This window comes from Haliotis cracherodii, unplaced genomic scaffold, assembly GCF_022045235.1.
Source record: "Haliotis cracherodii isolate W230 unplaced genomic scaffold, xgHalCrac1.p SCAF_5, whole genome shotgun sequence".
Taxonomy (NCBI): domain Eukaryota; kingdom Metazoa; phylum Mollusca; class Gastropoda; order Lepetellida; family Haliotidae; genus Haliotis; species Haliotis cracherodii.
Window position 1 is genome coordinate 17,838,928 of NW_027266308.1, and position 27,589 is coordinate 17,866,516.

A 27,589-nucleotide genomic window follows, 5' to 3' on the forward strand; every position below is an offset into this window, starting at 1 on the left:
ACTCACAAGTTCCTGTCTTTTATTAAAGTGTAATAACTAGGTGTTTGTTTCACTGTTTAGCACCAGCTTCCTCATGCACAACTCACTGTTGTAGTCTCATACCAGCTAGTAGTTTCATCCGCCACACTGTTCCAACCGTGGGATAAATGCATCGTTTGAAATAGGATATGTTTAAGGATTTGAAAATTTTACACTAGATTGTATATTTATATACTTTATCCTATCTCACACACCATATGCCCTCCCAAACATCCCCTTATCACAGCTACACTAGCCTGTCCGCACTAAGAAACAGTATGATGTGGCAGAGGTAGTCAGATGATCAAGTCATGTAAGGTCACAACACACAGGATTGCAGTGCGCGACCCATTTGTTTGGGTGATGTCTATGGCGATGCTAGGATGTGTTCAGGGGGAAATGTTTTTAGAAGCTGGAAACTTTGTTTTTGCATGTTTCCACACAATGATCTAAAGAAGAGGGAAGAAATTGCATAGTGCGAGGTACTGTAAATCTTGAAATTAATGTGTCTCCAAATTAATATGACTGCTGACCCCTAGCTAAAAATGCAACTGAAAATCAATGCGACTTCCCCCACCCCATCCCCAGTAGAATGATACATATCCTTACCTTAATCTGTTCGCTCGTCACACCGAAGACCCGGGTTCGATTCCCGACATGGGTACAATATGTGAAGCACATTTCTGGTGTTCCCCCGCCATGATTTTGCTGGAATATTGCTAAAAACGGCGTAAAATGAAACTCACTCACTCACTTACCTTAATCCAATCAAACAGCAAATAGTACCGTTTATTAGCACTGAGTAAAACACTTCCATAAAAACAACAAACAGTGTTGTCCTAAAAACAACACACAGTTTATATGTTGACTGGCATAAAGTTCATCCGATCTTATCCGATCAAACTAGACTACAGTAGCGCCATTTACAATACCCTAAACAATTCACTAAACAATAAATTAAACTCAATACAGTACCAAGCCCTAAGCACTTCTAGCACTTCACTGCAGGCTCTAACAGAAGAAATCCCATTGGAATTACGCAGGGAACAATTATCTATAAACTTCTGGGCGGCCGCCCAATCAAACCCTCTCATCCAAAATATTCTTAAAAACAACATTAGCCCAAGAAACCAAGTGCTGGCCTGCATAAACCCACTACTAACCCCCATATCACAAAGAATAACAATCTCCCTAAATGGACACGAACTAAATAATTTAAGACAAAACACCAAACCTTCAAACATTTACACACCAAAACTCCAAACCCCTAAAATAGACACCACACTTGCCTCCACGCTAAACAAACAAACAGATCCAAACATCGCTAAAAACTATTCATTAGCATACATCCACGAGAAATGGCTAAATTGGTGCCACATTTACACAGCGGGATCCTCTGATCCATCCTCAAAGCACACCGGCTTTAGCGTCCACATCTCTAAAACAAACAAAATCTTACAGACTCCCCAATAATCTATCTATCTTTACGGCCAAACTCATGGTCATGGCCACAGCCCTTCAAAACCCACAAATAAAAACCCACCAAAACATCCTCATCCTCACAGACTCCCTCAGTGGACTCCAGGCCCTAAAGGCCAAAAACACTAAAAATCGCCCCAAACTAATTAGTCAAATGCTAAAAAGCTCTAATGAACTAACTAAAGCAGGCAAACAGATAGAATTTGTTTGGATACTCGCACATGTAGGAATTTATGGTAATGAACATGCCGACCAAGCAGCTAAACTTTCACTAAAACTCCCAGAAATAAGTCTTAATCTGCCAATTTCCAAATCAGAAATTAAAAGCATAACAAAACAAAAAAACTCCAAAAAATAGCAAACAAAATACAAAAACTCAAACTGTCAGCTCAAAAAAGTACTCAAAATAACCCTAACTAAAGCCAACATTCTTCACCCATCCAAACACACAGAACATGCACTCATCCACTGCCCACGCTACAAGAACAACACACAGAACATGCACTCATCCACTGCCCACGCTACAAGAACAACACACAGAACAACACTCATCCACTGCCCACGCTACAAGAACAACACACAGAACATGCACTCATCCACTGCCCACGCTACAAGAACAACACACAGAACATACACTCATCCACTGCCCACGCTACAAGAACAACACACAGAACAACACTCATCCACTGCCCACGCTACAAGAACAACACACAGAACATACACTCATCCACTGCCCACGCTACAAGAACAACACACAGAACATGCACTCATCCACTGCCCACGCTACAAGAACAACACACAGAACATGCACTCATCCACTGCCCACGCTACAAGAACAACACACAGAACAACACTCATCCACTGCCCACGCTACAAGAACAACACACAGAACATACACTCATCCACTGCCCACGCTACAAGAACAACACACAGAACAACACTCATCCACTGCCCACGCTACAAGAACAACACACAGAACATGCACTCATCCACTGCCCACGCTACAAGAACAACACACAGAACATACACTCATCCACTGCCCACGCTACAAGAACAACACACAGAACATGCACTCATCCACTGCCCACGCTACAAGAACAACACACAGAACATACACTCATCCACTGCCCACGCTACAAGAACAACACACAGAACATACACTCATCCACTGCCCACGCTACAAGAACAACACACAGAACATACACTCATCCACTGCCCACGCTACAAGAACAACACACAGAACATACACTCATCCACTGCCCACGCTACAAGAACAACACACAGAACATGCACTCATCCACTGCCCACGCTACAAGAACAACACACAGAACATGCACTCATCCACTGCCCACGCTACAAGAACAACACACAGAACATACACTCATCCACTGCCCACGCTACAAGAACAACACACAGAACATACACTCATCCACTGCCCACGCTACAAGAACAACACACAGAACATACACTCATCCACTGCCCACGCTACAAGAACAACACACAGAACATACACTCATCCACTGCCCACGCTACAAGAACAACACACAGAACATACACTCATCCACTGCCCACGCTACAAGAACAACACACAGAACATGCACTCATCCACTGCCCACGCTACAAGAACAACACACAGAACATGCACTCATCCACTGCCCACGCTACAAGAACAACACACAGAACATGCACTCATCCACTGCCCACGCTACAAGAACAACACACAGAACATGCACTCATCCACTGCCCACGCTACAAGAACAACACACAGAACAACACTCATCCACTGCCCACGCTACAAGAACAACACACAGAACATGCACTCATCCACTGCCCACGCTACAAGAACAACACACAGAACATACACTCATCCACTGCCCACGCTACAAGAACAACACACAGAACATGCACTCATCCACTGCCCACGCTACAAGAACAACACACAGAACATGCACTCATCCACTGCCCACGCTACAAGAACAACACACAGAACATGCACTCATCCACTGCCCACGCTACAAGAACAACACACAGAACATGCACTCATCCACTGCCCACGCTACAAGAACAACACACAGAACATACACTCATCCACTGCCCACGCTACAAGAACAACACACAGAACATACACTCATCCACTGCCCACGCTACAAGAACAACACACAGAACATGCACTCATCCACTGCCCACGCTACAAGAACAACACACAGAACATGCACTCATCCACTGCCCACGCTACAAGAACAACACACAGAACATGCACTCATCCACTGCCCACGCTACAAGAACAACACACAGAACAACACTTCTAAACACACTAAACTTAAAACTCCTGAGTAAACTCTAGAAAAAATCCCACTAAATAACACATCCAACTTTAAAGCCCTAGGCAAATACCTAATTAACACAGATGTTATTAACCGAATATAACTCACAAATAATCAAAACAAAACAAATTAAAAAAAAAAATCATTATTATTAAAGAAACGAAACAACTCACTCAACACTCACATCTTCCTTAGTCTCTCTCTCCACTCCTCCTCCCCCCCCCCCCCCCCCCCCCCCCCACACACACACACACACACATACATACACACACACTTGGCAATTCATTCCAAATCTCCAAATTAAAAAACTCCTATATAAGCAACCCCTAAACCCCCCTCCTGGGTTGCACAAATCCCTTCCTTCAGATTTAAACTTTAATTGACATTCTACCATGAATTTGGAATTTACTCGATTCTGATTGGTCAGTCAGAGGCTATTAAATCACAATAATCCCCTCTGATTGAAACAGCTGGTTTGACGGCCGCATCACCGCGGAAGCTAATATTCATAGAATAGCACATTTTTTCAGTCATTGTCAGTAGGCATATCTAAACAATCATATCTACAATTACAGGTTACAAAATGCACAGATGCGGTTACTACAATATTCAAAGGATGTGTGGCAATACATTTTGTGCAGAAAACACGATAGAAATCTACAAAGGAAATGCACTTATGTTTTGGAGACAACAGCTAGAGAGCTTGGAATTTTGGCGCTTTCCTACATACTACTGTGACGTCATATCTTTTGCGTCACAATGAGCGATATGACGTCATAATGATGACATGCAATGTAGAGCAAAAGACTTGCAAAGCAGATCGATATTCAGATCGATAATCCACTCAAAACACTGGACTCAACCCATGCCACTTCACTCAGTATATTTGCTAACACCAAAGAGTTCACGTTTTATTTAGTCATAGTAGAATGGAGATAAACATACCGTGCTGTGTTTTCAATGTAGAGCTAGGTTACCTGTAGATTTAACCTCGCTAAATTGTTATGTACTTGTTACAAGTGCTGCTCAATAAACCGTGTTTGTGTATATATTCAAGTTGGTATTTCCACTATCCAAGTGTGCAGTGAGGCCGTCTTATTGTTGATAATCCTTTGGAGACATAAATGCGAAGTTTCATTAATGCGAACAATGACCACTCCTATTTTTTAATCGCGTTAATTTCAAAACAGTTAATGAATATACAATTTTAAGTAAATTTTTCAATTATTCTATTATTTCCATTCAACCTGAATGCGAATTTGGATCGTCCAACTGTATAATTATGCATTTCAGGGAGCAACCATTTGACTTTTGGGAAGTTCTAAAAAAAAATATTCCAACCCATTTTACTGAAAAGTAATTATATATGCCTCCCTGACAAAAGGGTTTGAATCACACAGTCTCTTCCACAGGAAGTAATAACAATGATGCAATAACATTATAAAATAATAATTTCTCCCTCAGTATCTGGAAGAGGTGAGGCTGGAGGAAAGACTGGGAGACATTCCTTCTATTGACGGACAGCCCACTGATGAGCAACTAAAGAAAATGAACACTGCCAAACCAAAGAAAGCCTCAAACATGAATAAGGTATGTAAAGACAGTGATGTGGGGTCTCTATAAGGTATGTGAGAAGAGTGGGGTAGGGTCTCTATTACATTTGTGAGAAGAGTTGTGCTGTGAATCATGAATTATGAAATGTTTTGTTGGTTAACAAGTGTGAACCTTTTGCAATTTTGCTGTTTAGGAAATGAAGACTGGTGATGAAGAAGGGTTTGACCCTGATGAGTTGCCATATTGCTGTATCTGTACCAACAACGCCACCATTAGATGCCTCGGATGTGACTTTGACCTCTACTGTGCTGGATGTTTCAAGTATGCTAATATCTGTGTTATCTCATTTTAATGCTCAACATGCTCAACAAAGTAATCACTTAAAATCCTTTGCAAAGGTATCCCTGGTTCTCAAGTCCATTACCCATCTGTGTGGGGGTGCTAAAGTTCTTTACCCATCTGTGTGGGAGTGCTAGTGTTCCTTACCCATCTGTGTGAGGGTGCTAAAGTCCCTAACCCACCTGTGTAGGGGATGCTAAAGACTATCACCCATCTGTGTGGGAGTGCTAAAGTCCCTTACTCATTTGTGTGTTGTGCTTAACCTTTAGCCTGCTGAATTATTTTCACACTTCTTACCCCTGCCTGCTGGATTAATTTTAGCATAAGGCGCTCTAAAGAGGATGGGTGATTTCAAACAGTCGGTGCCTCATTAAACAAGGGCCAATTGAAGAAATATTTTGCACATTTATTCCTGATAGAAAACTACACAATTCTATATAAAAATATCCTGGTGTTTTCAATCATACCAAGGTTAAGACCAAAGCGAACACAAAATTTGTTAATTTTCTTGAACTTACCTGAATTGCGTTATTGAAGGTGGTTTGCATTTCATGCTAGAAACCCTCTAATATCGTAACATTTTTGCAAATTGATTTCAATAATCATATCTCCGATATCATAATTTTAATTGAGTAAAAATTCGGGATTTATAATCGGCATATATCAGCGCGATGGTAAATTATGAACCATTTCAGTGAATTTATTATCTAAACGTTAAACAGAAAAATAACTTAATTTTCGAGGTCATCATGTCGGTTGCAGAAATACGAATATTCGGGTTAATCTGACGTGTCATGTTATAAAATTTGCAGGAAACAATTAATGACTTATAAATATTCACTAATCCTAATTTCAAGCGTTTTGGTTGAATATTTACGATATACAAAAATAAACAACCCGTGTCATGATGCTAGCAGACGTCCTAAAATCAAACATGGCGCGCTTCGCCCGACCTCCGCATAACTTATTGCTATTTTAATATCAACAAAGTTTACATTGCCTTTATAAATATAACTTGGCGAAAGTTGACGATCTTCTCAATCGAAGAATGTTTTATTCGTCATATTCCAATAAATATGACGAGAGAGAAATGAAAATAAAGATCGTGAATTCTGACAGCACTATTTCAATTAGTGCAAAGGTCACCGGATGTGATGTCACAGACAGGGGTAGTCTGCTGATAAGCTTTCGAAACAAAACAATTACAGTAAAATTTGAAATAGTTCGCCTATCACATAAAGCAAAAATATAAGTCGATACACAGTATCAGTAATCACCACTAACATGAAATAAAAATGTGACTTTGACGATATAATTCGCGTATTAGTTAATCCGTTTGACCTTGCATGCTCCTGTGACCCGGAAACGGTAGACGATAAATCAACATGCCACATGCAAGTTTCTCGGTATCTTTTATTTGAACTTCTGTTGATATTTAAGAATCACCATTCAATGTTGTGAATATAAATGGGACATGATTCATATTTCTGCGATGTACATGCTGATAAGTTTCACTACAACAAGTGTATCCCACGTAATACGTCTATGGATATCGTCGATCAGCAAGATCACCCTCAACAACAGGTGCGCGAAAATGGGCTTGACAAAACGTGTTTCAAAATAACATCCCCGCGTTGCTGAAAATGATAGGGTATATATAAGCAATAAAATTCTACGTACATATTTTCGGTGTTAGTTCCACATTACATTTAGGATAGTTTTCCTTTCGGGAATACATTCATAGATTCTAGCATGATTTTAGAACAGTTTCACGAAGGATTTCTAAATTTATTCCAAAACTCAACTGTGTGGGAGTGCTATGTCACTTACCCATGTGTGTGTTGTGCTAAAGTCCCTTACCCATCTGTTGGGGGTGCTAAAGTCTGTAAGCCATCTGTGTGGGGGTGCTAAAGTCCCTAACCCATCTGTGTAGGGGTGCTATAGGCCCTAAACCATCTGTGTAGGGGATGCTATAGTCCCTAACCCATCTGTGTATGGGATGCTAAAGCCCCTTATCCATCTGTGTGGGGGTGCTAAAGTCCCTTACTCATCTGTGTAGGGATGCTAAAGCCCCTTATCCATCTGTATATAATGGATGCTAAAGCCCCTTATCCATCTGTGTGGGGGTGCTAAAGTCCCTTACCCATCTGTTGGGGGTGCTAAAGCCCCTTATCCATCTGTTTGAGGGTGCTTAAGCCCCTTATCAATCTGTGTAGGGATGCTAAAGCCCCTTACCCATCTGTGTGGGGGTGCTAAAGTCCCTAACCCATCTGTTTGAGGGTGCTTAAGCCCCTTATCAATCTGTGTAGGGATGCTAAAGCCCCTTACCCGTCTGTGTGGGGGTGCTAAAGTCCCTAACCCATCTGTTTGAGGGTGCTAAAGCCCCTTATCCATCTGTGTAGGGGATGCTAAAGTCTGTAAGCCATCTGTGTAGGGGTGCTATAGTCCCTAACCCATCTGTTCGAGGGTGCTTAAGCCCCTTATCAATCTGTGTAGGGGATGCTAAAGGCCCTTACTTATCTGTGTGGGGGTGCTAAAGTCCCTAACCCATCTGTTTGAGGGTGCTAAAGCCCCTTATCCATCTGTGTAGGGGATGCTAAAGTCTGTAAGCCATCTGTGTAGGGTGCTATAGTCCCTAAACCATCTGTGTAGGGGATGCTATAGTCCCTAACCCATCTGTGTAGGGGTGCTATAGCCCCTTACCCATCTGTGTATGGGATGCTAAAGCCCCTTATCCATCTGTGTGGGGGTGCTAAAGTCCCTTACTCATCTGTGTAGGGATGCTAAAGCCCCTTATCCATCTGTATATAATGGATGCTAAAGCCCCTTATCCATCTGTGTGGGGGTGCTAAAGTCCCTTACCCACCTGTGTGGGAGTGCTAAAGTCACTTACCCACCTGTGTGGGAGTGCTAAAGTCTGTAAGCCATATGTGTGAGGGTGCTAAAGTCCCCAACGCATCTGTGTGGGGGTGCTAAAGTCCCTAACCCAATCGTGTGTGGGGGTGCTAAAGTCCCCAACGCATCTCTGTAGGGATGATAAAGACTTTCACCCATCTGTGTGGGGGTTCTAAAGTCCCTAACCCATCTGTGTATGGGTGCTAAAGTCCCTTAATCATCTGTCCGTAAGCCATCTGTGTCGAGGTGCTTAAGTCCCCAACTCATCTGTGTATGGGATGCTAATGACTTTCACCCATCTGTGTTGGGGTGCTAAAGTCCCTTACTCATCTGTGTAGGGATGCTAAAGTCCCTTACTCATCTGTGTAGGGATGCTAAAGTCCCTTACTCATCTGTGTAGGGATGCTAAAGTCCCTTACTCACCTGTATAGGGGATGCTAAAGTCCCTTACTCATCTGTGTAGGGGTGCTAAAGTCCCTTACTCATCTGTGTAGGGATGCTAAAGACTTTCACCCATCTGTGTAAGGGTGCTAAAGTCCCTTACTCATCTGTGTCGAGGTGCTTAAAGCCCCACCCTGACTATAAATAGCCCGCAAGGTGGCGGTGTTTCAGTTTCGAACAATGACTGACAATGTAAACACAACCGAGTGTCGGGAGACGTTTTTTGAAAACCATACAGGAACAAGATCACCATTGACCGTCAAACTTCGTATCAACTTGAATGACAAACCATGGATACAATAAATGGCTCCATATCAAGATATAAGTCAATAAATTTTCTGTAGTTTTATCCTAAAAAATCGAATCGATCGTGTTTGGCGTCTGCATCGATCACAGTGGGCGGAGCTTATTTACGTTTGCGCTATAAATAGCAAAGCACATGGCCATGTGTACATGTGGCACATTTAATGCATTTGTGGTCAAAGTGTATTATGTTGTATATTTTTACGGCAGAACAATGGCAGAACAGCAGCAGAACATCAGTTTCAGTTAATGTAACAGTAACGATACTTAAATACGAAATTGACGACGCGATTCTTTCACTTCAGTCCGAAAATTACAGATATTTGTTTAGTTTTGGTCATTTGCATTCAACAGTTATATTTGTGCCACACAATAATCAGTTTATATTCATAAAACGTAAATTATTACAGAGATTTTACAACTAGTGTTTAGGAAGGGGCCTAATTTGAAGGACCAGAAGTTGCGCCAATATTTCTCAGCTTGACTACAATAGATGAATATGTTACGTGTATCAACATAACAATGCACATACGCAACTGGTACATAAGTAACTGAATATACTTGATGTTTTGGCCTACAGAAGGCGTATCCGGATAATATTGTACTTACGATAAACGAAAACTCCAGTACACATATTCCAAGACAACTTTAATTATGAATTTCCTTTTCTTTCACAGAATTTTCACACACAAAACTGAGTTAGATCCACACTTGTCCCATGTATTTTTTGTTGGGGGTATTTGGATACACTTCGCGCACAAGTTTTAAAATACAATCTGGGATCCCTTTCCCGTTTTGTCCACACCAATCCTTCATTTGCTGCAACGTATAATTCCGTTTCTTCAAGTCCAAGTATCTACGATCTCTCCAAACACTTCGTTTATTTAGCTCAGTCCAGAAACACTGTGTTCGAATCGACGAATTTCTGCAACATGGTGGCCGCACCATTCCCTAACTGCGTTTGTCTGTGCCGTGTCACGCATGGTTGACAAAAGAAGTGTGAACATTAATATTCGGCTTCATCTGGTTCCTCAATGAAATCTCGCTGTGACACTGATTAACTACTCCCAAGAATCGGCACTGAATTGGTCAAAGTTTCTGTTGCACTTGCAAGGGCGGGAAGAGAGGCGCCATCTTGTCGATTCGAGTTGTGAATCGAAATGAAGTCATCTTGAATTGGAACTTTCTCCATGATAAAGTCACCAATGTCACAATCGAAATGACCAAAGGCTCCCTGATTATCTCGAACAACTCTTCGTCAAATTAGGCTTCACATGAAAATGTTTTGTTGCTCATATTGAAGACAAGTGAAATTGCAAAGTTCTTGTCAGTTGTAAGCAGCAACTCGATGCACTCATTGGGTGTGGTTGCTAGGAGATCGCGAGGTCAGAAAGGGGAAAACAAAAATTTTATAAAGTAATAAAAGAAATCCGCAGTGCAATCCTAAAGTACCATGTACAGGATATTTTTGAATAATAATATTCACGAAAAAAAATCTTTTCTAAAAGTGCAAATTAATTTATTAATTCATCCCAAGGTCGTAACCCTGATCACGTGGTGGGTATTCTGAAGGAATCTTGTGATGAAAGCAGTGAATGAGGCCGTGTGTTTAACATTGTTGAATTCAACTGACCAGGAAGGTTGTTGAGGCACATTATGACAGATGCTCGTCATGGATGGAGAGAAAAATATATCTGAGAGAAACATTGTTGCTTTGAGCTTCGCGACAAAACATGTAGACTAATGTGTTCATGCCGAAGTAGTTTACAAGAGAGGATGATCTGTGCAGCCAGCGACCTGAATAAGCTTGATGAAAATAATGTTGAAATCCATTTTCTCGCACATGACAGAATTAATGTGAACAAATATTTATTTGAACATCGTTTCGAAGTCTGTGAGGCTGTCCGTATCTTAATATTCTTAATTCCACTACGACATGAAATAATATAATGTTTTCGTGTCTTAATTTTGCTGCCGCTGTGGAAAATTGCGCACCAATCTCTTAAAAGAAATACTACTAGCTCAACTTTATAAAAGAACCAGATCAACTTTATATTTGTTCCGTTGTTTATTAAAAATTCGCTTCCGAAGCAAAGCGAATCGATCTACATAATAAACAAATTCATAGACTAGATTCTAGTACCAAGTGTTTAAACTTTTTTTTTAAATGTCATAAAATAACTTACACAATTTTTGATAGACATTTTTTTATAAGTAATATATATTTTATCTTGTCCGGCCGCTCTCTGGTTAGTTTAGGCTTGAGGGGAGAAACACATACAAAAAATATGGATGGCCTTATGCAAATGACACATGGCATGCCAATCAAGAGGGATCTGGGTCACTGGGACCCGCCAAGTTTCACGGATCGAGTTACTTCGGCACGAAGAGCTTCATCGGACAAGTGTGACTTTGCCAAAATACATTGCTACTGGGCAATGAAAAAATGTCACAGAAACGACAAAAAACTACTTTGATCACGTGAAAATATTTTTGACCATTTCCAGGGTTTTTTACACGATCGTTGTCATCCAGATTCCAGATGAAGGCAAGACGAACACAACGAAGAAAAACACTGTTGAAATCACCGATTACTGTGTATATGTGAGAAATGCTATTTATAAGCTGCAGATATACCGTATACCACAGGATAACGATTGGTACCGTGACACATATTATGGTTTGTTTTTTTGTTCAATTACACTGTTCATATTCATCACGACAAACGTATTAATTCGTTGTCGTCGGGAGATCTAGAATAGCTCAGAACAAGAACGTCTATAATTTCTGTGTTGGACTGCGTTGGACATATCGTGGACATTCCGCGGTATCATTTTATGTAGATGTGAAAGCGACATGGCAGGTAGGTTTTAAAACCAAAGACCTACGCGTTTGTTGAAAAGTCTTGGAATCGTTTGATAGATATTTATTACCATTAAAACTTATGTCCTTGTTGTCAAACGGCCCACGTGGGTGAGTGTTTACATGACATCACCCATTTACGCAATAACCAATGAAATGTGGGTGTTATCATGACGTCATATTGACCTGTCAGATCACTCGTATAAGCTCTGCCCACTAGAGTGCGGTAGTTCCTACCGCAAATGGGGCTTTAAGTCCCCAACTCATCTGTGTATGGGATGCTAATGACTTTCACCCATCTGTGTAGGGATGCTAAAGTCCCTTACCCATCTGTGTAGGGATGCTAAAGTCCCTTACCCATCTGTGTAGGGATGCTAAAGTCCCTTACTCATCTGTGTGGGGGATGCTAAAGTCCCTTACTCATCTGTGTAGGGATGCTAAAGTCCCTTACTCATCTGTGTAGGGGATGCTAAAGTCCCTTACTCACCTGTGTGGGGGATGCTAAAGTCCCTTACCCATCTGTGTAGGGGATGCTAAAGTCCCTTACTCATCTGTGTAGGGGATGCTAAAGCCCCTTACTCACCTGTGTGGGGGATGCTAAAGTCCCTTACCCATCTGTGTAGGGATGCTAAAGTCCCTTACTCATCTGTGTAGGGATGCTAAAGACTTTCACCCATCTGTGTAAGGGTGATAAAGTCCCTTTATCACCTTTGTGGGGCTGGTAAAGTACGTAAGCCATCTGTGTAGGGGTGCTAAAGTCCCTTACCCATCTGTGTGGGAGTGCTAAGGCCCCTTATTCCAATCTGTGCTTAAGTCCCCAACTCATCTGTGTAGGGATGCTAAAGACTTTCACCCATCTGTGTGGGAGTGCTAAAGTCCCTAACCCATTTGTGTTTGGGAGCTAAAGTCACTTAACCATCTGTGTTTAGGTGCTTAAGTCCCTTACCCACCTGTGTGGGGGTGGTATAGTCTGTAAGCCATCTGTTTGAGGGTGCTAAAGTCACTTACCCACCTGTGTGGGGGTGCTAAAGTCCCTTACCCATCTGGGGGTATGGGTGGCCCAATCGTCTAAGGTGCCGCAAATCGCCGTGCAGAGTTGCGTCCCTTGGGCAAGCCAGAAACCTATGATTGCGGGTTCGAATCCCGGTTCGCCCCAATTATGTTTCTAGGTTTGTCAGCACCATACCCGTGCTCGTGGGTTTCACCGAAGTGGTAAACGTCTGAGACCTGCATCACTTCGGGCTTTCCTCCCACATTAAGGTGACACACCGTGATATAACTGGAATACTGTTGAAAGTGGCGTTAAACCAAACTCACTCACTTACTCACTCACTCACTCCTAGGGCTTCAACGAGTACTCAAGTACTCGGGGCCGGGTCCGTTATCTAGTACTCGATAAGGGGAGATCACTCTGTTTTGCTTGTTTCACGTTACGGTTGCACGCCATTTGCACTGGCAATGGAGAGGGATAAAAAATCAAACAAGTGGGTACATTTTGATTTAGACAGTGTTTAAAAGAAAACTAAATGCCGTTTGTGTGGCCTTATCCTTAGTTACAATGGCAGCACGACTAGCACAATGAGAAAACATCTGACATGCAAACATCCCAGCGCTGACGCTGATCTCACACGTACAGTTCGAAATCAAGCCTCCCTAGGTACCCATTGGTTTCCACCTTTATGTTCTCTCTCCATCATGTTGTGACAGTATTATCTTCTGTTGTCATTACTTACTCATGTTATCCCACTCATGTATGTATTTGTTGTTACTGTTAATCCTCTACCTACTATATATATTCTGTACAATGTCCCTCATAAACAATGCCCTTTCCCATAATTGTAACAATAGGAGACTTAAAAATCCCCAAACAGACCCAAAATCAGGAACCTAAATTTCAGTACAATAAAGCCAACTGGGATAAATTTCAAGAAGTATGCAACCAAGCCAACCTAAATTAACTAGAAACAAACGAACCCGAAACATATTGTCAAAATCTAACTGACTTCATAATTAATGCAGCAAAAACCGCCATCCCTTTCAAAACAAACAAAATAGGCAAACCTACTGTCCCATGGTGGAACGAAGAAATAGAGCAATCTAGACGCAAACGAAAATCAGCATTCAATAAAACTAAACGCAACTCGAAACACCTGAAAACAGCGCACGAATTAAACCATAAAGTACAAGGCCTAGTCAGAACTGCTAAAACAAGAAACTGGAAAAAGTTCTGCGAAGAAATAAATCACCATACTGACGCCACAAAGGTGTGGCGTAAAATCCACGCCATTAGGGGCATTAAACGTCATAAGAAAACTCCAAACATAAACAACTCAACCAACCCCTCCCAAAAAGCTAACAACCTAGCCAAACACTTCTCAGCAGTCAGTAGCAACAGCAACATTTAGCAAAAAATTCCAAGAACAACTAAGTAAAGAGACCAAATTTACCAAAGAACACAAAGATGACCAACTAGAAATTAACCACCCTTTCACATTAGAAGAACTAAACCACGTCCTAAACAATAGGAAAAAGGGCACAGCCCCAGGTCTAGACCTCACCTCTTACCAGATTATCAAAAAACTACCGCCTAAACTACTCCAAACACTACAAACTGATCTACCTAAACGGACAGGTCCAAACTCCTTGGAAGCAAGCTTTAGTAATACCAATACCTAAGCCAAATAAATCAGCAGATCAGGCAAATTCGTACAGGCCAATCTCCCTAACCTCAAACCTATGTAAAGTAATGGAATCACTGACTAAAAATAGGCTCCAGCATTACCTAGACCAAAACAACATCATAAACCCAGACCAAAGCGGTTTCACTCCTGGCCGCTCAACTCTTGATAACCTCGCCCGTCTAGAACAGGATATCAAAACAGGTCAACTAAATAAACAATACACTACAGGTATCTTCCTAGACTTCTCAAAAGCATTTGATATGGTTTGGCAGTACGGGCTAATTCTAAAACTACAAAAAATAGGACTAAAAGGTCAAATAATTAACTATATCCAAGACTTCCTATCCAACCGAAAAATAACAGTGGGGATAGACAAGACGCTATCGGACTAATGTCCCCTAGAAAATGGCACCCCCCAGGGCAGCATCCTTAGCCCAACACTTTTTAACATCATGATTAACGATCTTTTCGAAGGAATATCCCCAAAAGTAAACACATCAAAATTTGCAGATGACGGAGCCCTCTGGATCCACACAAGAAGCATAAATATGGCCGACAAATGGGGCTTCTCCCTTAACCCTGAAAAAACAACATGAATAGTCTTTAAACATAAAAATATGCAACCCGCCTCCCCAAGACTAAATCTAAACAATACCCCAATCAAATTCCTTAAAGAAACCAAATTCCTTGGACTAATTTTTGATGAACACCTTACCTGGGATGCCGACATCAAAAACCTCAAAACCAGATGCAGCAAGGATCTAAACACCCTAAGATGTCTCGGGCTCCAACTGGGGAGCTTCTAAAGATACACTCCTATCGCTATACATAGCACTAATACGATCAAAACTAGACTATGGTTGCGCCATCTACAATACTCTAAACAATTCACAAAAAACTAAACTCAATCCAATATCAGGCCCTAAAGATAATCACACGAACACAACACGGTACGGCAAACACCGCACTACAGGCCCTAACAGGAGAAATTCCACTAGAGCTCCGAAGGGAACAACTAACAATAAATTTCTGGGCCACGTCCCAATCAAATCCCTTAATCCAAACCATGAACAACATCAGCTCAAAAAATCAAGCAATGGCTTGGAAAAACCCACTACTCACCCCAATATCCCAAAGGATAACAAATTATCTCAATGAACACAAAATAAATAACCTAGAACAAAACACTAAAACCTCCAAAATCTTCAACCCCAAACTCGAAACCCCTAAAATAGACACAACATTAGCTGACACACTAAATAAACACACCGACCCAAACTCAGCTGAAACCACAACACCAGCGTACATCCATGAAAAATGGCCAAATTGGTGTCACATCTATACAGATCCTCAGATTCGATCTCCAATCACACAGGTTTCGGAGTCTACATATCTCAACCATCTAAACATAGAAAATCCCTTCGACTCCCAAACAACCAATCTATCTTCACGGCCGAACTAATGGGCATGGCCTCAGCCCTACACAACCAAGAAACCAAAAACCACAAAAGAAATCCTAATACTAACAGACTCCCTCAGTGGTCTTCAAGCCCTTAAAAATAAAAACACCAAAAATCGCCCCAAACTAATTAACCAAATACTCAAAAGCTCAAACGACCAAACTTACGTAGGGATCTATGGAAACGAAACGCGTACAAAGGAGCAAAATTATCACTAAAACTACCAGAAATTAACCTTAACCTACCTCTCTCTAAAACAGAGATAAAAAGTATCACCAGATGAAAAATTTCTAAAAAATGGCAAAATATTTTCCAAACATCCATGTGTCAAATAAGGAAAGTCCTCCAAAAAACGCTAACCAAACCTAAAACCCTCCACCCAACAAAAAGAATAGACAGATTAATTACCAAACTTCAAACAGGACACACTAATTTAAATAATCACCGCAGAAGAGCCAAACTACAAACCACAGGAACATGCCCTCACTGCACACATCCAGAAACACCAGAACACGTGCTCTTACACTGCTTACACTATCAAACCCAACAAACAACACTTAAAAATTCCATAACCCCAAATACAACATTAACTCTAGAATCAATCCTTAATCCAAAAAAACACCCAGACACATTTAAAGCCCTAGGCACTTACTTAATTAAAACTAAACTAATCAGCCGAATCTAAACACTAAACTCTCCCTAAAACCAACCATATGAAACCACAATCATAAACACCACACTCATCCCTTAGGACTTCCCCCTTCACCCCTGGCATTGGTTATATAAGCAACCAATAAAGCCCCCACCCTGGTTGCACCCTCCATTTTTTCCCCCATTTGGCAAACACACTAAATGGCTCGGCAGGCCCGTGTGCGAAATACGCTGCAGTCGGAAAGCGCACGTAAAATCTCTTATGTAAGTAAGTAAGTATTAGGATCTTGACAACGGTATTAGGATCTTGACAACGGTATTAGGATCTTTACCGAAACATACCTTTTTACACAAAGTTGTTATCCATAAATTGTGTCTACTTTGTCATCTGCCAACTTCTAAGTAATGCCTCTCAAACAATTCAACTGTCAAGAACTTTGCAAGTTCGCTTGTCTTCAATATGAGCAACAAAACATTTTCATGTGACGATTTATTTGAACGAGAGAGTTGTTCGAGATGATCAGGGAGGCTTTGGTCATTTTGATTATGACATTGGTGACTTTATCGTGGAGAAAGTTCCAATCCAAGATGACATCATTCCAACTGTCAACTTGAATCAACAAGATGGCGCCCTTCTTCCTGTCCTTGCAAGTGAAACAGAAACATGTTGCAGAAATTCAATTTGAAAACAGTGCTACCAATACTTCTGGACTGAGCTAAAAAGGTGAGGTGTTAGGAGAGATCGTATTTACTTAGACTTGAAGAGACGGATATTAAACGTAGCAGCAGATGAAGGATTGGTGTTGACAAAACGGGAAAGTGATCCCTGATTGTATTTTAAAAAGTGTGCGCAAAGTGTATCCAAAACCATCAAACAAAAAAGTGTGGATCTAATGATCAAACTCAGTGTGTGTGAAAGTTCTGTGAAAGAAAAGGAAATCCATAATTAAAGTTTTCTTGGAATATGTGTGTTGGACTTTTCGTTTATCGTAAGTACTATATTTAGCCTAATATAGGTCAAAACATCTAGTATATTTTGTTACTTATTTATCAGTTGCTTATGTGTATTGTTATGTTGATACATGTGACGTATTCATATTTTGTAGGCGAGCTAAGAAATATTGGCACAACTTCTGGTGCTTCAAATTAGGCCTCTTCCTAAACACTAGAAGAAAAATCTGTGTAATAATTTAAGTTTTATAAATATTAATTTGATTATTGTGTGGTATAGAACTAACTGTTGAATGCAAATGACCAAAACTTAAAAAATATCTGTAATTTTCGAATTGAACAGAAAAAATCTTGTCGCCAATACTTATGTAACTAACGTCAATTTCGTATTTATGTATCGTTACTGTTACATCAACAGAAATTGTTGTTGTGCTGCCGTTCTGCCACAAATAACCAACCATAATACACTTTGAAGACAAATGCATTGAATGTGTCACATGTGCACATGACCATGTGCTTTGCTATTTATAGCACAACCGTAAACAAGCTCCGCCCACTGTGAGTGATGCAGACACTAAACATGATCAATTCAATATTTTTATGATTTAACTACAGAAAATTTATTGACTTCTATCTAAACATGGAGCCATTTGTGGTATCCAAGGTTTGTCATTCAAGTTGATATGAAGTTTGACGGTCAATGGTGATCTCGTTTACTTTCGGTTTTCAAAAAGCTTCTCCCGACACTTGGTTGTGTTTACATTGTCAGTCACTGTTCAAAACTGAAACACTCTGCCACCTTGGGGGCTATTTATAGTCAGGGTGGGGCTTTAAAGCATGTAAAACAAAGGGAACAATGTGTAAAACCCATTTCTGGCATAAGAATCCAAGGTCGGATCCAGAATTTTTTAGGGGGAACCATCCTCGCTTCCTCCTCTCTCTCACACCCACTCACTGACCTTTTATTAATCATTATAGGTCAGCCAACTTGAGTTATTGTTTTTTATGTCTATTTCAGGGAGGGCCATGACAAGTTTGACCTGGTACATCATGTGACAGTGAAATACACGCCATCAAAAGGAAGTTGAGCGATCAGGATCTGGCCTTTGATCAAAGTATATGACCATATCATTGTGAATGTTCTTTAATGAAATAAGAATGAGGGTGAATTGTCTTGAGACAAACAGTTACTAGGATACATGTATTGTTTTAGGAACATATGTTAAAAAATATATAAATAGCCTGTTAAAAAATATATAAATAGCCTATTAAAAACCTATGATTTGTGATGTGTTGTTACTCAAGTTGGAATCGGATAGATCAACATATGATTTATTTATAATATGGCAGTAATTATTACTTCAGTATATTAAACAATAAAACAATTTGCAAGTGATCTATGTATAGAAAAGTTTTTACAGTTTTAAAATGGGTACCTGGTAGTAGAAAGGCAGACTTGGTGCCAGAGACTGCTTGTTATACCAAACCATTTATACATGCAGTTGTTAAGAAGACTCCAGGTAGGTTCAAGTTTGAGAATCCTTTTCAGTGCAGATTACCTTATGTGATGTCAGATCGTCATTACACAGTTATGAGATGGGTACCTGGTAGAAAGGTAATTAATCAGAAATGGCATATACAAAGCACCATGATTTACACATTTTGGTTTATATATATATATGTCCCTAGTGTGGTAGAAGTTTAGGTGATAAGATTCAGAAGATGTTTTTTTAAGGAGGGTATCCCAAAAATAACTAAAGTTACCGGGGTATTGGTTCAGTGGGAAGCTAATATCCTGCCTGTTCTCTATATCCACAAATGGACTAATCTCACAACATACCAATACAAGACCAAAGCATACCTGTCTCATCAGTACTCCTGAACTACTCCACTTAACCCATGGCTAATTTTCCTTTGTTGTTTTAACTAGGTTATAGTTGTAATGGCATGTGGTTGTTCGGAAGACTACCTTCGGGAGTGATGACACTTTCGCTGTAATACTATCCAGCCATAAGCAAAAATGCAGAATTCTTTAAGTCTTTTGTCTGCCTAACAGGCATAGCCAGTAAGTTTGTATGTCAGTATTTCTTTTAGTGCACATTTCTTGACATTCTTAGATTTTGTAAATAGGCTGGGAAACACTTGCAGTAATGAATGACTTCATTTCTTTTTGAATCACTGTCATCCATGAGTAAATAATATTGTCCAACTTCATATCGACCTATATGCACCTATTCATATAACCATCTTCTAGATAAGTACTTAGTCAGATACTATTTATTGCTAAAGACAATTACATATTTTCATTGACATATATTAGTTATTGTTACATGAAGAATAAGATTGTTTTAAAACATGATTGTTATCTATCTGCTTTGATGTTGTATAGTGCTAATTGTCAAGTTTAGCATATATGTAATTTGTTATACAGTGGAACCCTGCTTGTCTTGACCCTCCTCATCCCCGAAACCGCACTGAGTCATCTTGCCCGGGCAAGGGAGTTAGCTGACGACCCTTGTCGAATTAGGCTGGAATTTTCCAGGCTCAATTGTAGTGCCACCAGTGGCTATTAGAACTTGTGTCCCTTCTATTGACCAATCAGATTCCGCCTTTCACATCACTTGCACAGTTTTCTGCCGAGGTTGCAGCCTCAGGGGATTCCTGCAATAATGTTTTCGATTGGCGTATAATATTTACGCTCAGTGGGACATCAGGCGTGTTCATGTAGTTAGGTTTACTTTATATAATTATGGAGGCCACTGATTGTCTGAAAAAAATATTTTACATCACTCACACAGCTGTTTCAATTATTGAATGTAAACTTCCTCTTTTTTGTGTCGCATTTTGCTATGGCTGAAAGTCTCATATGGTCCAATCAGAATCAAGGTTACACATTTTTGAAATATTGTAGTCATATGGGCGATTTTCATTGTTTTATTACAGCCACAAAGAGCAGTCGGAAAAATGTTCAGAGTTCAATTTTAAATTTCTTTTCGTCGTCAACACATCCTAAACCATCTTCTGATAATGCCAAAGATGTTTCTCCTTCGAATGTCTGCAGTATCGCAGAATTGCCAACCATAGGTAACGTTAGCGAAACACAGAATGTTTCGCATGGTGCACCTGACATAGACAGACTGAAAAAGGTTGAAATTTTCAATGAACCTTGCTTCGCAACTATATGTGGTTCCAGCATAACTCAGAAAGAAATACTATGACATGTCAGCTGTGCATATATCATGTGAAATCTAATTCAATCACAAAACTAAATTTTTATTTTGGAAAGAATACTTTCAAGAGACACCTTCAATGGTGATCACAAACAAGCTGTTGAGACTAAATATATGACATATCAGACGTTTCAGTAATACGTAACATTACATCTGAGAAGGAAGCCATGGGAAACATTCTATGTAGCGCTAGTGTTACCTGCAGATGGGGATTCTGCATCAATATCGTATTTTAAGGTTATTTTTTGTATGATCTCTCAGAGTGTGGCCCCATTAGTTTTGAAAATGTCCCCATGTTTTTGTGCTGAAGGGGTCCCTGTCCCCAACTTGTTCAGTTCTTGGCAGACACACTGCTTGCATTTTTCTTCAAACAAAATGGCAGCGCACAGTCAAGATGATCTGGTTGATAATCCATATATATTGTGATAAAACAGGTCTTACTTCACGAAGTGCATCCCATCATGTGAACACATGGAAAATATCTTTTGATGCTGAGTTGGCGGTACACATGCTTTCTTTGCAAATCCTGCATATGACTGAAATCTACAAGGCAGATTACAAACCAGAGTTTGCTACATGTTTTTGATAGGACTAAGCATAGACTCGTTAGTCGTTAGCCAAAATATAACTCCTTTATCCCAGCCTAGTTCAGCAAGGGTGGAAACTGGACTTTTCTGGTAATTTAACTCCCTAATCTCGGGAAGGTGCACTTACTGGACATCTCGTATGAAAAACAAAAAGGTACTATATATCTGATCGCAGTGGAAGTTTGGAATGATAGAGTTGCTATAAATCTGATTTTCATTTGACACTGAGGTGAAGTTTAAGTTAATGTCTGCAGTTAATGTATCCACAAAGGCTTGTATGACCTCCTACCTTTTCCATGATTGCTTGCTTGGTCCTGTGTGTGTTAGATTGGTAGCTTTACATGTATGTATTGAATACAAGAATGTGTATTGTTTATCAAAATGTTGCTTTTATTCATTAGGGGAGCTAACACTTGTCAATTTACTAAGTGATTCACATATCAGGACAATTCCTTTAAAAACGCAAGTGTCCAGGTAAGCAGGGTTGTTTTGTATTTACAAACAGTATACATGTATTTCTGATCAGAATTTTCAAAATATTTGTCATATTATCGATATTCAATTTCTGAATGTGGCTACATTTGTTCATGATCAAATCTTATCCATTTGTATTCTATGATGTCTTTTCAACTGACAGATTTGCCCATAGAATGATATGTTAATATCAATTGTATTGTTATGAATATTGCATGGCCAAACAAACCAGCCATTTTGTTTCTTGAAAATTCAGCTGGTTATGAATTATTGAAATTCAAGGTATAACTTTTGACTGTTTGTATGATATAAATATTGTCACTTGTCACATTCACTGCATTGTTCATCACCCTATTTCTTCCTTGTTTTTGTCAGCAGTGGGTGCTTATCATCGTCAATACTTCATGGGTTTGAATTCACTGCATTCCTTCATAATCAAATCATAAAATCAAGCTGTGTATAAGTCTCCGAAGTGAAATGAGCGAACTGTTGATATTGAAGAAACGTGAAGAGTAGATAACATTAAGGTTGTGGCAGGAGAAATCCTTTTTGATGTAGCAGGATCACGAGGGGTACATGGGGTTTTATGCGTGCGGCTTTTTGCTTTGAAGCGGAAATAAAGGATTTATTCTGTCTCTCAGAAATACACGTGCAGCCTGTTCTGTTTGTGGCAGGGTGTTAGAGATTTATTCCCCCACTGAGAAATTTATTACCCTCCAAGGCAGGTTACACAGTATTTTATCAAGATCACGTGGACCAATCAGATCTCATCATTCTGACTTGGAGATATGATAATGCATTTTGTCTGATGTAGTGTGAGAGCTAAATGGTCTGAGTATTCTCTTGAACCAGGCCGTGACTTGAATAGTTGCTTAAGATAACAACTACACTCCTACAGCTGATGGGTCACTGGATTATTCCCTCATTTTGGAATTTTGTGATAGTCCACGATCGGTTTATGGCATTCAAAAACGTAGCTGTTGTTTTAAAAATTCCAAAATCAGTACAGTTAGATATGGTATGAGTACAAAACGCCATGGCACTGTAAATCTGGGTACAACTCAATTTAATCTTTTTGTACCCAGGGTATATTTTGATGATAAACCGATCGAGAGTGATGCTATCAGCACTACTACACTTCATGGGTAATGGAGGAACATAATGTGTAGAAACCTGTTTGGACAATGGATGTTGATGTCAATAAAATATTTGCTCAACTGGTGCCAGTGACTAAGTTTCTAAATGGGAGAGAATAAGTAGATTAAGGAAAGTAATGTTGGCATAATTATTGACTGAAATTGGTATAAACTCATCATCCGGAACAAGAATTTATATCAACCGTTTATGAACTGTGATGAGTCAAGGTAATGCAATGGCAGTAGAACTATTTTTCCTCTATCAGCATCTCTGAATTGGATATTGTTTAATCTGAGAGTCCAAACTTTTTTTAAAAATCTTGTTTATGATTCAGAGCCTCCAAAAAATTGAAATTAAAAAAAAGAAAGTAGTGTGTTTTTTTTATATTTCATGGACCCAGACACAAAGCATTTCAGCACTAGCCCACTAGCCCCAACCAGTTTTGGTAATGTTAATTGTGCCCTAAGGGCAAGTAGAATTTCAAACACTATTCGGCCTTGTAAACCTTCTTGGTTAATTTACATTCTTGCCATTTACTTTTGCTATCAATATAAAAAACTGTAATACTATTATTAAAACTTGTTAAACATTTATTTTAGATATGTCACAAGAGGAAATAAAAACAAATATTTGAAATTTGATTTATTTATCTTTAAGTTGATTGTTATTGTTTTCGACCTACCAACTGGAATTTTTGGGCATAACACCCACACCTTCACCCACCCTCACAAGTTTTTGTAAAAACAATATGGTTAGTTTATTTGAGAATATGATCACGAAATCATAGAAGACAATTCCTGAAATTGTATGATGATGGATGTGTAAGAAAAGGTTAAGGAGACTAATTACTATCAAACTAGATAACCGAATGTTTACCCTAAAGTCGTACTCTTCCGCCATAAGATCTTCCTTGCTCAGATTTTTGGAGATTCTTTCTCTGCTTGCCTTCTGTGATGGTGCTTACTTGCTGTGATTTCTTTTCCTTCTGTGAGACCCTCACTATTCGCTAGTGCCTGGATAGTTTTGGCCTCTACTCTCTAGTGCCTGGATAGTGTAGGCCTCTACTCTAGTGCCTGAATAGTGCAGGCCTTATTACACTACTGTCTGGATGGTGTAGGCCACTACTCTCTAGTGCCTGAATAGTGTTGGCCTCTACTCTCTACTGCCTGGATAGTTTAGGCCCTCTCTAGTGCCTGGATAGTTTTGGCCTCTACTCTAGTGTCTGGATAGTGTAGGCCTTATTACTCTCTTGTGCCTGGATACTGTTGGCCTCTACTCTCTAGTGCCTGGATAGTGTAGGCCCTACTGTCTAGTGCCTGGATAGTGTTGGCCTCTACTCTCCAGTGCCTGGATAGTGTAGGCATCTACTGTCTTGTGTGTGGATAGTGTTGGCCTCTACTCTCTAGTGTATGGATAGTGTAGGCCCCACTCTTGTGCCTGGATGGTGTAGGCCACCCTCTCTAGTGCCTGGATAGTGTAGGCCTTATTACTCTCTTGTGCCTGGATAGTGTAGGTCTCTACTCTAGTGCCTGGATAGTTTAGGCCTTATTACTCTCTTGTGCCTGCATAGTGAAGGCCGTATTACTCTCTTGTGCCTGGATAGTGTTGGCCTCTATTTTCTAGCGCCTGGATAGTGTAGGCCTTTACTCTAGTGCCTGGATAGTGTTGGCCTCTACTCTCTAGTGCCTGGATAGTTTAGGCCTTATTACACTCTAGTGCCTTGATAGTGTAGGCCTTATTACTCTCTTGTGCCTGGATAGTGTAGGCCTTATTACTCTCTTGTGCCTGGATAGTGTAGGTCTCTACCCTAGTGCCTGGATAGTTTAGGCCTTATTACTCTCTTGTGCCTGCATAGTAAAGGCCGTATTACTCTCTTGTGCCTGGATAGTGTTGGCCTCTATTTTCTAGCGCCTGGATAGTGTAGGCCTTTACTCTAGTGCCTGGATAGTGTTGGCCTCTACTCTCTAGTGCCTGGATAGTTTAGGCCTTATTACACTCTAGTGCCTTGATAGTATAGGCCTTATTACTCTCTTGTGCCTGGATAGTGTAGGCCTTATTACGCTCTTGTACCTTGATAGTATTGGCCTCTACTTTCTAGTGCCTGGATAGTGTAGGCCTCTACTCCAGTTCCTGGATAGTGTTGGCCTCTACTCTTTAGTGCCTGGATAGTGTAGGCCTTATTACTCTCTTGTGCCTGGATAGTGTTGGCCTCTACTCTCTAGTGCCTGGATAGTGTAGGCTACACTACTCTGTTGTGCCTGGATAGTATATGCAGCATATGTGCCTAGATAGTCTAGGTTCTCTTGTGCCTGTAATCCACCTTAAGTTGGTTCTTTGAGTGGCATGATATTGCCTTATAGAAACAATTATATCCCATTCAAGGAGTAAGACAGTAGTGTCACTTACTGATTTTATTACCCTTAGTTCAATACTCTTGACAACAAGATATGGAAATGCTGTGTTTGAAAGGCACAGTTAATTAAATGCATGTTGGGAGGGACTAGATCAGACACAGCTACTAAGGGTGAAACGAAACATCGGTGATACCCATGACGATCCAGGGTAGAATAGGTTTTCAGCAACCCATTCTTGCCATAAAAGGCAACTATACTTGTCGTAAGAGGCGATGAATGCGATCAGGTGGTCAGGCTCGCTTGCATGAAGCATGTCATCGATCCCAATTGCGTGGCTTGATGCTCATGATTTCAATCACTGGATTGTCTGGTCCAGACTCGATTATTTACAGACCACCATCATATGGCTGGACTATTGCTGAGTGCGGCGTAAAACAACAAACCAAACAACAAAAAACACTGCTACAGGTTAAAGATTATTCAAATTGGATATAGATCTGGTTTGTATATAGATCTGGTTTGTATCAGTTTGCTATTATAACCGTAATAGTTCATCAGATCCATCAGATCATGCTGTGTAATGTGACTGGTTATTATATGGGTACCAGTAAGTAGTATTACTGTGATTAGAAACTAGATTTTTATTAAGTTAATATAAATATTGAAATGTCTGTTGACTTTGAATCTCTATCATTGAACTGTTATTTTTTGTGAATATCCTAAATTATATTTTTTTGTACAGAATTTAGATTTCAGGATGAAATGTTATTGGATCACTGTCATTTTCTATGGTGCTATTTGTAACACTGAATACTTGCATTCCATAATACTGTTCGGCTCTTCTGGTATCATAGAGGAGTAAGTGATACGTTATAGAGTATCTTAGTGGGAATAATTTTAAGTAATCTGAATGATTAATTCAACAAGTCAAAATTGTTGATGTAAACTCTACAAGACTCAAATTCCTTCCTAACTCGTTCTAGAACATCAACATTATTTGAAAATCAAATTTGCTGAATTCTTTTTTCAAACAAAATGGAAAGAGATCTGAATTTTTGTGTCACCTTTGGCAATGGAATAAGAACCATACTAGTACACTCTTCATCAGATGGATTGTATTAGAATGATTTGTATAAACATTGCTGGGGTAGGATTGACTAAATAGATCGGGTGGTCAGGCTTGGTGACTTGGCTGATTTGCGTGTCATTGTTTCCCAATTGTCTGATTGAGAGTTGATTATTTACAGACCGCTGTCATATAGCTGGAGAGATCTCTTCCACTTAAGGCAAGTCCAACTCATTTCATGTTTCATGGGGTATTTTCTCAGTATGCCAGAAGGTCGGAGCTGTATCGGAAGATAAGACAATGCTGTTAATTATGTATGACGTTTAAGAATTTCCGAAACAAAATCTTGAAATTAGTTTTGACAAAATTTTTGATAATTCATTGTTTTCAATCATACAAGGCATAGTGTAGTTTTGTTAACTTTAGGTCTCACCTAAATTTACCAGAAAAGAATTTTGCTGATAACCAAGAAATGTCATTTCACTTCTGCAACATTTTATGAAAATAAAAAGTTGGCAGTGACATTATTTTCATAAGATCTCCAGTAAAAGGAATGCAGTTTAACAAACCACCTTGTTTAAGTACATGTTACATCTTTGAACTATCTGCTAAATCTCACAGTATGTTGACCCTGCTACAAACACAACATTTATTAGGTCAGGTAGCTCAAATATTGCCCATTTATTGTTTTTATCAAATGGGCATTGTTGGGTTGGAAGTTTACATTGACATAGAGAATGTTTGGTAAAGATGTGCATTCCAGCTAAAATGACAATGATAAAA

At 39.8% G+C, this 27,589-nt stretch overlaps 1 protein-coding gene and 1 pseudogene across 1 annotated transcript in view; both read left to right on the plus strand.

The window, feature by feature from the left end:
• LOC139441974 (abscission/NoCut checkpoint regulator-like) overlaps positions 1-27,476 on the plus strand; it is a 77,640-nt gene extending 50,164 nt beyond the window's left edge. The window contains exons 9-11 of the mRNA XM_071222718.1: positions 5,286-5,411; positions 5,569-5,696; positions 18,977-27,476. Coding sequence (XP_071078819.1) covers positions 5,286-5,411; positions 5,569-5,696; positions 18,977-19,046 — 324 coding nt within the window. The 3' untranslated portion in view covers positions 19,047-27,476. The remainder of the gene's footprint in view (positions 1-5,285; positions 5,412-5,568; positions 5,697-18,976) is intronic.
• Positions 1-27,589, plus strand: part of LOC139444350 (uncharacterized) — a 254,046-nt pseudogene that overhangs the window by 68,380 nt on the left and 158,077 nt on the right.